The sequence below is a fragment of the Fistularia commersonii genome, chromosome 31 (genome assembly GCF_037954325.1).
Source record: "Fistularia commersonii isolate RoL2024-O1a breed Wild chromosome 31, RoL_Fcom_v1.0, whole genome shotgun sequence".
NCBI classification, from domain to species: domain Eukaryota; kingdom Metazoa; phylum Chordata; class Actinopteri; order Syngnathiformes; family Fistulariidae; genus Fistularia; species Fistularia commersonii.
Genome location: NC_141314.1, coordinates 9,894,091 through 9,907,945, shown reverse-complemented (window position 1 = coordinate 9,907,945; position 13,855 = coordinate 9,894,091). Strand labels below are relative to the sequence as shown.

The following is a 13,855-nucleotide window of genomic DNA, read 5'->3' as shown; positions in this document are numbered from 1 at the left end:
TGGCTGACCTGACTCTGAATGTGGGTCACAGGCTACACAATCACCTGGTAATTACTAGAGAGTAAACAAGCCAAGCCAGCGGAGAAGTTTTAATGATTGTCAGACTGCCACAATGGGCCCTTCATCTCTAATGAGGGGTAAGTGTGTCATATTGTGTTGCACAATTGTTGGATCTGTCCACCATGATAAATATAGCATCCCTGGATGCAATATTATGGAGGGAAAACTTGAGGGATCATGTGTGTTCAAATAGAAGTGTAAGCTAGAAATACCCCTTGCGCCTCAATGATGTTGTATGCACTGACCTTACATAATAAGCCCTTTGCCCTGCTCTTGAATCAGATGATTAATTGCTCACCGGTCTTTTCAGCAGCTATGACACTATGTGCCACCCACAGAGTTCGCTCCGGCCTCATGTCTCACTCTCATTAAATGGGGCCTTTGTGTCCATGCTACTCTCTTTTGTCCCAGCATGCCCACCTATCAGAGGGGTCGACCCCTGTGTCTCTAGAACTGATGACATCACCTATGTCCTCATCCAGTGTGTAGCGGCCAAGGTGAGGGCTCTCATGGGCGGCACAGCTCTTCCCCTTGTCACTCAATCACTCCTTTGTGCTGGTGGGGCCTGTTGGCTTATATGGACAGTAATGAGACAGAAAACTTTGTAATCTGCCAGCACTGTAGCAATATAACCCGTACAGAGTAAACTCTATAATAGCACATTGTTTGAGGTGAGTTAAGTGAGGGTCTGGGATGTGATGCTTTCACACCAGTTGGAATCAGATCCCAGCGCTGGCGTACTCAGCTGTGCCAGTAAAACCGCCCTTTTCATGAGTCAGGTGAGTTTACAGACCAAAGAGTGCATTAATGGGAGGGAGAGCGATTTCGCCACTTCATGCTCCGAGCATGTTTTGTTTTGTTTTTTTTCGGTTGCGGTGTTAACACTTACAGTTAAACACTTCTATTCCCCACGACCCCTCTCAAGTTGAAAAACTTTTGTTTTTCTTCGCTCATAAATTTCTAATTTAACAGGGTAAAGCCATATGTCAGCCCACTTAAATGAAGAAAAAAAAAAACAAAAAAAAAGAAGTTTTCATAAACGCAGCCACAAAGAAGTCAGCACTTGGGAGGCGCTCACCTGACGACGGCCAACTAATTCTCATGAAATGGTTCATATATCGCACAAAGAACGATGCTGGAGTATTTGTTGCGAAACCCACATAATGCAGTAATATTCTTACCGAATGTAACTGACGAAGGCCATGTGAGTCCACCCCCTGCGTCGCAGAACCTTCTCGGCCCCCGCGGGCAGAGGTTGGGGTAGGGTATCAGTCAGGGAGGGTTAAGGTTATACCAGTGCTCATGAGTTAGGTTTAGGCACAAATTAATGTTGTTGATGTTTGGGTAAACAACCTTGGTGGAGGCAATGAGACACAGATCGTTCCGAGCCGGCGAGCTGGACACACGAGTCACGCAATGACAGACTTCAAAACTTCGGGGGGGTTCGGGGCTGAATTAGTGCATTTCTTTTATACGCCATTCCAAAAACATTCCCATTTACATTGCTCTTTAAGAGCGAATTGTAGCCCGGACTAATAAATCTATTGTACTCTTTGGGAGAATCTGCTCTCTCTCCCATGCATTACAAGTCAAAATGGAGCTGCTGAGAGAGTGGAAAAAGACAGCATACCCACAGTCTCAATCTGTACCACCATTGCTGAGTTCCTTGAAAGCTTGGGCGTTTGATATTTCATGGCCTCATTGACCCGGACCCCAACGCTGCCTCCACTTTTAGCCGGGTCCCCTCATTGGGGGTCAAAAGTCACATTCCCAATGCAGAGTTTTGAGGAGCTGCAAGTTGTGTTTTCCTTTGTATTCTGATACTTTTAATGCTTTTCGTGTTATTTTTTCCCATCCGCTGGCGCAGGGGCTACAGCTTCTGACACACAGCAAAATGGTTCCTGGTTCGATTGCTTTCTGCGCGGGGTTCTTCACTGTTTCCTCTCACAGGCTAAAAACACGCAGCAGGTTCATTGGAGAACCTGGATTGTCCAGAGGTGGGAATGAGAGGTTGTGTGTCTCTATGACGGCCCCGTGATTGACAGGTGACTGGTCCAGGATGAACCCCGGTCCTCGTCCAATGACAGCTGGGATAGGCCCGAGCCCCCTCGCCGGCCTGGGTGCAGGATAAGCACTACTGGTCACGAATGATTGAATGAATGAATGAATCAGTCAATCAATCAGTTACTGTGTCCTATTGAAACAACACTTGCGAGTCGTGATCCTCTCAGCTCACCCGCTGAGGTCACCTCGGTGTGAGTCGGAAGATACAAATGGTTAGCCTAGCTTAAGACGATCAGGATAGTTGTCCTCAACAACCTTTTAGAGAACATTTAAAAAGGTCAGGTTTTATTTTTAGTGCCTCTGGTATTTGGATTTGTGCAGTTTCAGTCTCGTATCAAATAAATAGATTTCACCTCGTGTCGATGAGTCATCTCTTTCTGACATGAGAGCCTCTTTTTCATTGTCTGCTTTGTTTTTCTTGTGGCATTGAGGCAAAATTCCAAGTAATTATACAGTCGAACACCGGCAACGCAGCTGTACTCCCTTTAAAAGTCCTGGATGATTTATCACACATTCGCTTTCGGAGAGGCAGAGGCCGCGTTGCTAAATGTAAATGAAACCGTTAAATTTATACTGTTCCTGTTCGTATATCTAAATAACACACGGGAGTGGGGGACTCCATTTCGGGGGGTTCCCGGTGTGGTTTGTCACTCATTTGACGGCATTAATGCAGTGTGTGAGTGTGACAGAAGATGATACTGTTGGTTTTCAAATATTGCCTCTGTGGAGTCACTCAAGAATTATTGTCGGGCAGCTTTCCATAACAACCACAATTACACCCACTTTCTTCCTGTAAAGTATGGTAAAAAGGTCTGTAAACTGGTATTATTAATTGCTGTTACAAAAGCTTCTCTCCCAATGAAGCAACCCCCCATACACACACACACACACACACACACATACATGCCCCAGCCTGGCCTCTCTGTTGTGGTTTCACTGGTTGATCACTTGCCAGGGCCCCAGGGGTCCCAACTCAGAACACATGTCTGCTTTGTGTGTGTTTACAGTACAGCAGTCAAAATGAATGAGTGTTACTGCTGTCACAGCAGCCTTAACTATTTTCTGGAGAGTGTCACCGAAAAGAAACAACGCCTTTATGCAACACAAACATTCAATTGATTCTTGATAGTTCCACCACGTTTTGAAGAGTAAATAAAAATGTAGATCCGGCCGTCGCTCGGGCAGATGAAGCGACCGGAACCAGTCTGTGCGATCGTTAGCCGTACGACGCGGGAAGACGGCCTCTCCGTTCCCATAATATCTAAACATCGAGCGTGTAGTGCACGGTGACGGCATGGTCATGGTGTCCGCAGCTGTCATTTTCAAAATCTAAGTGGCTCCATAATCCAGCCGTTCTACTTTCCGCAGCTTCTCACACACCACCGCCGTGTGATCTGGCGAATCCAGCTGCCTTGCAAGGGGTGTCGCTTGTGTCCACATGGCATAGATTTTATGTTCAGACAGTGCTTTGCGTGACATCTACCTACGCATTGTGACCGGCCTGTTCACAGGAACCGACCGCACGTGGGATGGAAAGCCAGTGCGTGTCACCTCCGAGACGCAGATCGGCTGCGTGTCGGAAAATCCACAGTCTGAGGCGAAACTTAAAAAGTACAGAACGTCTGCACCAGGAGCTGTGAGTGTATGTTTATTCTGAAGTAAAGTCCGGCTTTAGGATTGTGAATATCAAATTACCAGCCAAGACGTCGACTCACTAGTAAATCTCTCAGTTTATAGTTTCGAATATCTCGATTCCTCTGCAGAGATCTACTCTTCTGATGGTAGATTTAGAATTATCGCAGAAATCCCTTCAAGACCATTACTGAATGTTCAATTGATGAGTCTAACCTGTAACGTAGGCCATTAGGGACAAAATAAACAATTTGAATTTATAAGTTCACCTTATAAAAAAAGTACTGTTGTGTCAGTTTAGGTAGCATTGTTTGTGGGAATAATTTACAATCTAATTAATTCATATATAGGAAAGTGAGTTTTTAATAGCTGCATGCCCTGATGCACATTATGAATAGTCGTGTGTGTGTGTGTGTGTGTGCGTGTGCGCGCGTGCTTGCGTGCGTGTGTGTGTGTGTGTGTGTGTGTGTGTGTACGGGTTTGTGGTGGGAGGTTTAGTGTTTTGAAGAGATTTTCAAATTGAAAGAAAATAGAAGTGGTGTACAGGGTGTTCTGAAGTTTGTTTCAACATTACAGAAAATATTTACAAATATCCTGCACAGGGTTATGTCTCAGCGCACCGTGGATACTGAACCAGCAGCGACTGGCTTCACCTCAAGTGGACAAACAGTGCCGCGCATGAGTGATTAGACAATCCGAATGCCACTGCGGTTGCAGGTAACCCTGTCCAAATGCTCAACACATCCATCCTCGGAGCAGAGGGAGTAAATTAGGAAATGCCGTGATTTGTCAGCCGTGAACCACAGCATATTCGTCCTGGCTGAAGTAGAACCCATCGGAGCTCATTTACTTTCAGAATTGTGACTTGTCGATGACAAAGAGCACACTGTAACCCAAGTCCTCGTTCCATAACTGCATGTTTTTCACGCGGTGACGGCTTCTATGCGATGCATTTAACTAATGTCTAAACGAATTCTCCGGCAGATGACTCTAGGACATGCCAGTCCTGCACAGCAGAGGGTCAAGATAGCATCGTCAAAACCTCTGGCATGAAACTCTTCCTTGTCCTCCCTTCACTTTCCACAGAATCCCCCTCCACACATTTGAAATTCCCTCATCTTTTCCATCCGCCTTAAGAAAAAGCAAAACAAAACTGAGGGGGCACTATTATATCTCCAACCATCATCAGCAGCGCTGAAAATCTCAAGGAATGTGCTAGAAGTCCATTTCAGCATACATTTAATACCCGTAACTGTCACGCGGCCCGTTATAATCCACAACATATCAAACATATTGATGCCACAGACACACTCGCCCCTCCGAAGGACAGCTCCATCATGGTTTATCAGCATTCCATCTTCTCGCTTCATCCCCTGGCCTCAACTACCCACATCCACCCATCTGTGCTTGCTCCGCTCCACTCCCTCCAGTTGCAGATCCAGGTATCTGATCTGTAACGGAGCAGACAACACAAAGAGCTTTGTGCCGCCACCAACCTCAACAAACCATAGCAATAACATTTGCTCTGTGTTTCAGGTGTCTGATTTTTTTTTTTTTTTTACATTATTTTTAGGATTGACTGATATTCATCAGTCAACATAGTGCGCAGGTCGGGAACCTATGGCTGGCGACGGTGACGGCATATGGCTCCCAGACAAAAATCAGTTTGGAACTCATTTTACAATACTTGTGATATTTCTTCATAATTCTGTGTCATTTTAAAGTAAACAGAAATTAGTTTTGAAGATAAATTTTTACAGGTCGCCCGTCGGTCGGGTCGGGAACCGTTGGCCTCCCAGCACGTCCGGGTCATTGTAAAGGTGAAGAAATTAATTTTATCAGACAGCCGACTAGTTTATCCGCGTCAACCCTTGTAACGGAAAAGATGGCGAAAAGAAAAAAAGACAATAATTACCGCGCATTCCGGGCTGCGTGGACAGAGGAATTTGCATTTGGATCTGCGGTATGTCTAATATGCTATGATAGAATTGCATCGATGAAACAGTCAAATATAAAGCGGCACAAATTCATGCAGCACCATTAAAAAGTAAGACATATTTAATTTATTATACTTTAAAAATACTATATGGCTCTCGATAAAATATATTGAGAAATATTTGACTTTTATGGCTCTCCCAGTCAAAAAGGTTCCTGCACCCCTGACATAGAGTGTAAAGACTGGATGCAACCGTTGTGCTTGGTATCTTGCCACGTCTACGACCTGAGACACAGTGAGTGTGATTTAATAAATACGTTGAAACCAGTATACGTGAAATATATTGAAAATGTCTGGAAAATATGATCAAACGTACCAGAAAATGCAGGAACTGGACAATGTGAGGATGTTTCGTTAACCTCATGGAGTTAAAAACCTCGTGACTTTTAGTTTTTTTTGTTTTATCGTGCTCATTCTGTTTCTGCCGTCTGAATACTGAAAACTCAGCCGTTACTTGTCACGGACGAGAAAACCAATGTCCACGTTTGACATCGCACCTTTTTGGTTCGCAGTAAATCCGTCCATGTGTTTGATATTTGTCAGAAAACTCAGAATAAGAAGATAATTCATGTCTTTAAATGACTATAATACTTTAATACATCCATGTCATTAGCTCAGATTTGACAATCTCCAGCGTTTTCCCATATGTTGTGAAGGCAGGATCAGTAGCCAGCGTTGACACACATTATTAGTGGTCTGTGGTCCACTGCAGCACACTGATTGGGTCAAATCGAGGGTGTGCTCACAGCGAGGGTAGTGTTTAACAGACATCAATAGAGCAGGAGATTCCAGTTTGCGGTGAGGGCTCTAGTGGAAACGCACCAACCCAGTCTCCAGACACGTGCCACGGCGCAATGCACCCTCCTGAGCGAGTTCCTTAATTCCAGTGCAGTTGGAAAATGTTGCTGCATTGTGATTTCTACTCTGCGCTCATCAACCTCAAGCCGGCTGGCAGCGCGTGTTTGTTTTTTGGTTGTTTTTTTTTTTTTTTGAGGTGGGGGGTCTGTGACTTAACACGATCCACAAAATCACATCAAAATAATGATATGCAAGAATGAGACAACTTTAAAACAACAGTAGGTGAAGATACTTTAAAAGCATGGACAACTCAGTCTATCATATCCACCAAAAAAAAAATATACAGAGAATATTGAAATGTTGAGGTTTGCAGTGATGCATGAACTCTTAATTTCTCAGCTGTGGTGACTTCTCTACAACTCACTCCGCAGACATGAACCTCAATTAACGGCAGATACTGCCGTCTCAAGATAATAATTATGTATACTTAGAGCTATAAGGGACTGTTATTTTGGTTATTTTAGAACCCTGTTCTAGCCATAAGTTAATTTCATTGAGTTTTCTATATATAGCCAGGGTTTTGAGGCTTTTTTTTTTCCAGCAATCAAATCATAATGACAAAAAGGATTTATTTTATGACTAGGGGCCTCAATGAAATGTCCTGATAATGAAATTCAGTCACAGACCACTGATACTTTATTCCCCATCACACACACACACACACACACACACACACACTCACACACACACACACGCCAATCCGTCTCCGTTGTGCTTCCAGGGCCTTCCTTGACAAGAGGCCTTGCGTAATACGCTGCATTGATCGTCTCTGATTATAAGGAATCAAAATAGGGAGTTGGGGGGGGGGACGGTGCGTCTGATACAGTGTTTTCGCTTTTTCTTCACTCAACCCTGCCTTGCATGTGCCGGTCCTGCACTCGGCGCGGCGGCGTCGACAGGAGCGTTCAGTTTTGGTGATTGGGTTTATCAAAGGCTCGGTCTTGGTTGGATCTTAATTGCAGAAAGAGATGAACAATTAGTATCAGTGGGCCCCCTAGAGGCCCAGCATGTAGGTGCAGAAGCCCGACAGTCACCCTTCCAGTCATCTCTTCCCATCTGCACCATAATCCTGTCAACAAGCGGGACGAGCGGCACATATTACACAGCTGCCTTCTACACAAGGACCTTTACCTGAAGCCGTGACACTTTTAGGTCACTGGAAACATTTAAGGAGAAGCTTCTCCTGCGGGCTTGGCATTTGGTGGTTCACCCCAAATGTTCCTCTTGAAAAAAAAAAAAACATTCCAGCAAAGTGTCCAAATGTGCAAAACCCTGCCAATGTGAGTCCCCCATCCTGGGATTACTCCCTGTTGTAGTAATAGTGGTGGTAGTAGTAGTAGTAGTAGTGGTTTGCAGACCTCACAGTTACAGCAGAGCTTTGCACAGGGAGCAGGAAGAAGTGTGTGTGTGTGTGTGTATTGCTATTCGCCATGCTGTTTAAGTAACAGGATGTCGCCTGATAGTCACACAAGTTTGGATATGATTGCGTGCCATTTGTGCCCCCCCCCCTCCCTCCTCTTCCTCCTTCCCCCGCAGCTCCAGCAGGCTTTCACCTACATTCTGTCAAATATGCATGGGGAAGCTTGACTTTCTGCGGCTGTGTCCTCCACTGTTTGGCTCATCCTCCCACTCACCTCATGCAGCGGCTTCTCCCTCCAATGCGCGCTCCGGTAGCCTTATTTTCACTGGCGCGACCAGTAGCAAGACACCCCTGCGATGTTTTTTTTTTTTTTTTTTTTTTTTTTTTTTTTTGCAATGCACCGGCCGTGGAAGTGAATGAGAGGTTATTATAATGACTCTGCGGGCAGTCGGAGGTTCGCCGGTTATATTAGACGGCAAATGTTTGACTTTTTGCGGGTTTGCGTCGGTGAGACGCGGCTCGGTCATCCAACTCGCTCATGAATATTGCTTTATGGCTCCGGGTTTTATGGCAAAAAAAAAAAAAAAAGGGGGGAACTTTTCACAGGACACTCCCCTAAAACCTTGGACGTGGATGTCCGCGACTCTGATTGGTCGCGAAGCCCCGACCGACAACACCTGCTTAACTCCTTCATCCAAATTGACACCCGGGACTCTGAGGGATATAGGCAGCATCCCCTGCAGAATGCGTTCAGTCGCACGGCTGCCTCGGAGGACACAGAACCACAGCTGCGCCGAGCACTGATCCAAGGTGAAGCCGCGCACACACACACACACGCACACACACACTCTGGAGGATCTTTGCTGGGAATCCGAGCGTAATGTTGGTGAAACTGGCCGTGGCGCTGCTGCTTTTGTCCGTACTGGAGCAAGAAGTGGGCTCGGATACTACCGATATTCACGACAGCCCTCCGGAGAAGCCCGCCGGCCAGAAGGGACGCCTCTCCCTGCAGAACACAGGTAAGAACCGGAGCGGCGGACCGCGTCTGTGCCGGTAGGGGGGCCGGGGGAGGGAGGGGGGAGGGGAGGAGGGGGTCTCCTCTCCGGACACGTGTTTCCGCGGCGGGCAGCGGAGCCGCGCCGCCGCTGCGCCGCAGACGCGCCGGGGTAACTTCGATCGGGCTCCCCGAGTGAGCATATTCGATTACCGGGAAAGGCGAGATCTTGTAAATACTCTCGGGGGGAAATCCAATATGTGAGTAAACTATTAATAGGAGCGCAGAAGGTAAGTGGAGGCCGCGGCGCGTCTTTGTGTGCGCAAACTGCTGTTTGTTTTGGTCGCAGTTTTCTTTGCATGTAAGGTGTGCGCGGTGCGGGTGGACTCTCCCTTTATTTACTCGCTGTTTGACGGATGAGATGCTCCATTGCCCCCCCCCCCCCCCTCCCGAGAGAAAGACCTCCACGCCCGCATCCAGCAGCCCGCCGAACTGCGGCGTAAACCCGCCCCCCTCCGGTCTCCGAACGCCGCACGGCTCGCTTCACACCCCCGAAATATTGATGCTTTTCCAGCCTCTTCGCGCTCCCTCCTCCTCCTCCTCCTCCTCCTCGGAGGGAAATAAAATAAACGGAGAGCAGGCCGGGACCCCCGGGTCCCACCGCCCTGTAATCCAAAGCCCGCCGCGGCCGCGCTCCTCCGGCCCGGGCGCATTCCCGCGATGACAGCGGCTCACTTTCCCTGCGCACTTAAGTTCAACTTGGTTCCTGCAAACCCCGCATCAGACCCCCCCCCCCACGTCCCCCCACGCCCCCCCACGGCCCCCACACCAACAGAGGCTCTTTGTTGTCCAGAATGACATCCATTAAGATCTTTTTTTTTTCTCCCTCCCGCTCAAGTCTTTTGGTGCACTTCCGACCAAGTGGGGGGTTGGGTGGGTGGGTGGGTGGGTGTGTGTGTGGGGGGGTGGGCTCTCAGTTCTCACGTCCATCACGTATCAGCCTCAAGACAAGTCACGCGTGTAATGTGCTGCTTGGGTCAATTGTTGGGGTTTTATGGCTAAACTGAGACTGCATGCTCGCTGGCTTCCAACCCAACATGCAATTGGCCACAGGCTGTTAAATCCATCAATCACTCCAGTGTTATCTAAGGTTAGCAGCAGCTCCCCTCCACTCTCCGGTCAGATGTCTCTCACACACACTCTAAGACAACAATTCAGGGTTTTAAAGGACAGGCTCGCGATAATCCGCTCACCATTATTCACATCCCTGTCGGAAAAAAAAGCGCACTTGAGGTCCAACAGGAGCTGATAAACATGTTTACTTGGGGATTCCCCCCCCCAAGTTGCTGCCCGCGTCCCTGCAGCCCGTATGCGGCTAATAATTCACCCGTGCCCTTTTGATTTCAGCAACAAAACTTGTTGCCGCGCAGACGGTGGCAATTTCTGCGTTTCCTTCCGAAGAATTCCAAGCCGTATCTGCAATGCACCATCCCATCTCAATGCCAGGCAGTGCAGATGGATTGTGGTGCAGAGTGACACAGTAATATCTGTCACCAAGTGTTCCTCTGCAGGACCCCCTCAGCGTGGGAAATTAGACTTCTATCTCCCCCACCCGCATCCCTTCCCTCTCACAGGCAAGGGGAAGGAGAAACAGAGTCTAGGTCATAAACACCTGCCTGCACCTGTAGATGTGTGTGTGTGTGTGTGTGCGTGTGTGTAAATGTGCCATAACAGCTTTGTGATTTGTGCAGCGATTTGCTGCGAAAGTGGAATCTCTGCCTCCGAGCTGCTTGGTCCTCGTTGCCAGCGAGCCCGTCACAATCCGCCGCTGTCTCTGCTGTGAACACATGATAAGGTCCCACCTCTAACCTGTTCTCTCTTTCCAGCTGAGATCCAGCACTGCCTCGTAAGCGCAGGGGATGTCGGCTGCGGTGTGTTTGAGTGCTTTGAGAATAACTCCTGCGAGATACGAGGGCTACAGGAAATCTGTATGACGTTCCTGCACAATGCTGGCAAATTTGACTCTCAGGTACTACATTAGTGTTTGCAGAAAAAAAAAAAAAAAAAGGTCTAACCAGAGACGGCATTCCTGTTCGCGTATTCACCGCTCCAGAATAATCGAGATTTGTTTATTGTGCTTCTGAAATGCAAACATAACATCCAAGACGGTTAAAACAGGGGTGCTGCAGCAGCTCCTCGTCTCCCTGAGACCCATGTGATCGCTGCCTTTAGGAGGACTTTAGAGACCTACCAGTGAACTTGCATTTAAACAGACAGGCCGGTGTCAGGGAGATGTGCACGATATCTGATTAGAGTAATGTAGAAGAGCAGGTTAGACGTAATAACAACGTTTCTGATGTTTGTCTGACGCATGAGCTGTCGAGGTTGCGCGGCATCGACCCGTTCCGAGCGTCCATAACGGTGTGCGTGTTTGTGTTTGTACGCAGGGGAAGTCCTTTATCAAAGACGCTCTGAAATGTATGGCGCACGGTCTTCGGCACAAGTTCAGCTGCATCAGCCGCAAGTGCGTGTCCATTAAGGAGATGGTGTTCCAGCTCCAGAGGGAGTGCTATATCAAACACAACCTGTGCTCCGCCGCCAAGGAGAATGTGGCCGTCATGGTGGAGATGATCCATTTTCAAGACCTTTTTCCCAAAGGGTGAGCGACCGGCATTTTCACCTCTGATTGTTTCTCCTCCACTCCTGGATCCAATGTCTTCCTCAGTCCAATCATCGAGTCATTTGTCTGTGTCTCCAGTCCTTACGTGGAGCTGGTGAACATCCTCCTGAGCTGCGGGGAGGAGGTGAAGGAGGCGCTGAGTCGAAGCGTTCGTCTCCAGTGCGAGCAGAACTGGGGAGCGTTGTGCGACAGCCTGAGCCTCTGCTCGTCTCTGACCCCGTCTCCCTCCGGTTCCACCGTGGAAAGCCGGCGCTCTGCGCCTCCCCACCCCGAACCCGAGCACACTCGCCCCCAACGGCACGGGGACAAAGACAAACCCGGTAAGGCAGGCTTCAACGGCCACCCGCGCAATCGCAATCAGACGCCGCGCCGCCAGAGTCAAGATGCCGGAGCGGCGGCAGAGCAGGAAGATCCCAAGGCCACTGACATCCGGAGGTGAAAAACGCAGGAGATTACCACACCGATGACCCTACACCATTTCGAAAACCACACTTGCAGACTCAATGTCCACACGATTACACCCCCGACACACACACACACACACATACACACACACACGTTCCCAGACAGACTGAGCAAAAGGAAACAAGCCCGAACCTTTCCTGCCCTTATTACGCTCTCTCCAGTCATTCCAGCAGTCCCACATGGTAAACTTGCAGGGTAATTGTGGTGTAGCTTTTACTGTTATGCCTGACTGTAGGCCACAATTTTTTAAAATTCAATAATGGTTGTTATTCTCATGATTATTTCAATTGTTAGGACTATTTTGGCTCTAATATAGCATCTCTCTAATCATACTTACTGTAAGATTTGATTATATTTGTATTATTTATTTTATTCTTTATGAAATGTTGCAATATCAAAATGTACATAGAAATATACTTATCTATATTTATATAAACATGTATAAATATAGTTACAATATGCAATGCTGATAATCTATGGCATAGTATCTGGCGTGCTGTCTGTTGTTCTTCTCACAGTATTGCACCCAACACACATCGGCCTGTAGATATGTAACATACACCATTTATTGTTTCAGAGTTAGAATGTGTATTGTAATTATAGATACTTGATGATTAAATACAAATTGTACAGGTTTCAAGTCCATTTCTGGCACATATGAATTGTAGTGCATAATATCCTTGAAGCCAATCAACACGTGTATCCTAAGTGAATATCCACTCTTAAGAGAATGCAAATATAATACTATGAATATGAACAGTAGTTTGAGAATCCTCTTAGTGCTGCGACGTGTCATTCTGCGCAGAGAATCAGAAACTGACATTTGGAGACGCGTCTATTCACAGGTAGCCGTCGAACTGTCGGTTGTCGTGCATTCTCTGGATTTTTTTTTTTTTTTTTTTTTTTCATTTTATTTTTTCATGTTACCGTCAGATTGATCAGTGAGCTGCAGCGTCAAAAAAAAACAAAACAAAAAAGAGGATATTCAGTCATAACGCGAGTTCTGATGCTCGGTCGTGTCACACGTGTCAAGGTGCTCAAACTTATTCTTGTCCACGGCGACCGCTTCTCTGTGATTGGGGTGAATCGAGGATACTGTGTTCTATGAGGAGATTCAAAGCTATTCACTTGATGCTGAACTATTTTCACAGTGATGTTTTAGCCACAAAAGTCTTAGCTACTATTGCACTTTGTTTGTCAGCTTCTGTTGGACTGCTGAAGGTTGAGAGATGAGACCAGGCGAGCAGCGCAGTTTTCCTCCCGACATCATGTCCGCTTAATTCCAACCTTGCGTTCTCCTTCCTCCTTTGGCCCCCGGCTGAGCTCCTCTGCTCCGAGAGCCGTGTCGGCCTCCTCTCCCGGCCCGGTGGCGAGCGAAACGCTCGATATTTCTAAATTAGCTCTCAGCGGCGATATCGGGATCGGCTGTTTCACCAATCTGAGCTGCAGGCGACGCGGCGAGGACCCAGGAACTGGGTTAAGTCCACACTCGGGGGCTCTGGTCCTGGTATTCTAAACGTTATATTTACTGAGGCCTCTAGAGAATTCCTCGGGGCCAAAGCCAAGAGCAGAGCGGCAGAGTAGGAGAGAGACAGACTCGACTTTTTTTTTTTCTTTTTTTTTTTTGAATGTTATGACTCCTGATCGCTTTCTTTCTCCCAGCTCTCTTCTTCTCTCCCCCCCCTTTACATCTAGAGGCTTTCTACCCATTCAGGCCAGTCAAATGATTCTGCTGTGGAGGTGAAG

General features: G+C 47.4%; 1 protein-coding gene across 1 annotated transcript; it reads left to right on the top strand.

Annotated features, from left to right (window-relative positions):
• The first annotated feature begins 8,330 nt into the window (after positions 1–8,330).
• Positions 8,331–12,228, top strand: stc2a (stanniocalcin 2a). The gene is made up of 4 exons (XM_086139256.1): positions 8,331–8,989; positions 10,851–10,993; positions 11,412–11,623; positions 11,723–12,228. Exons 1-4 carry the CDS (start codon positions 8,851–8,853, stop codon positions 12,081–12,083), a joined length of 855 nt encoding a protein of 284 aa, XP_085995382.1. The 5' UTR covers positions 8,331–8,850; the 3' UTR covers positions 12,084–12,228.
• Positions 12,229–13,855: the final 1,627 nt, after the last annotated feature.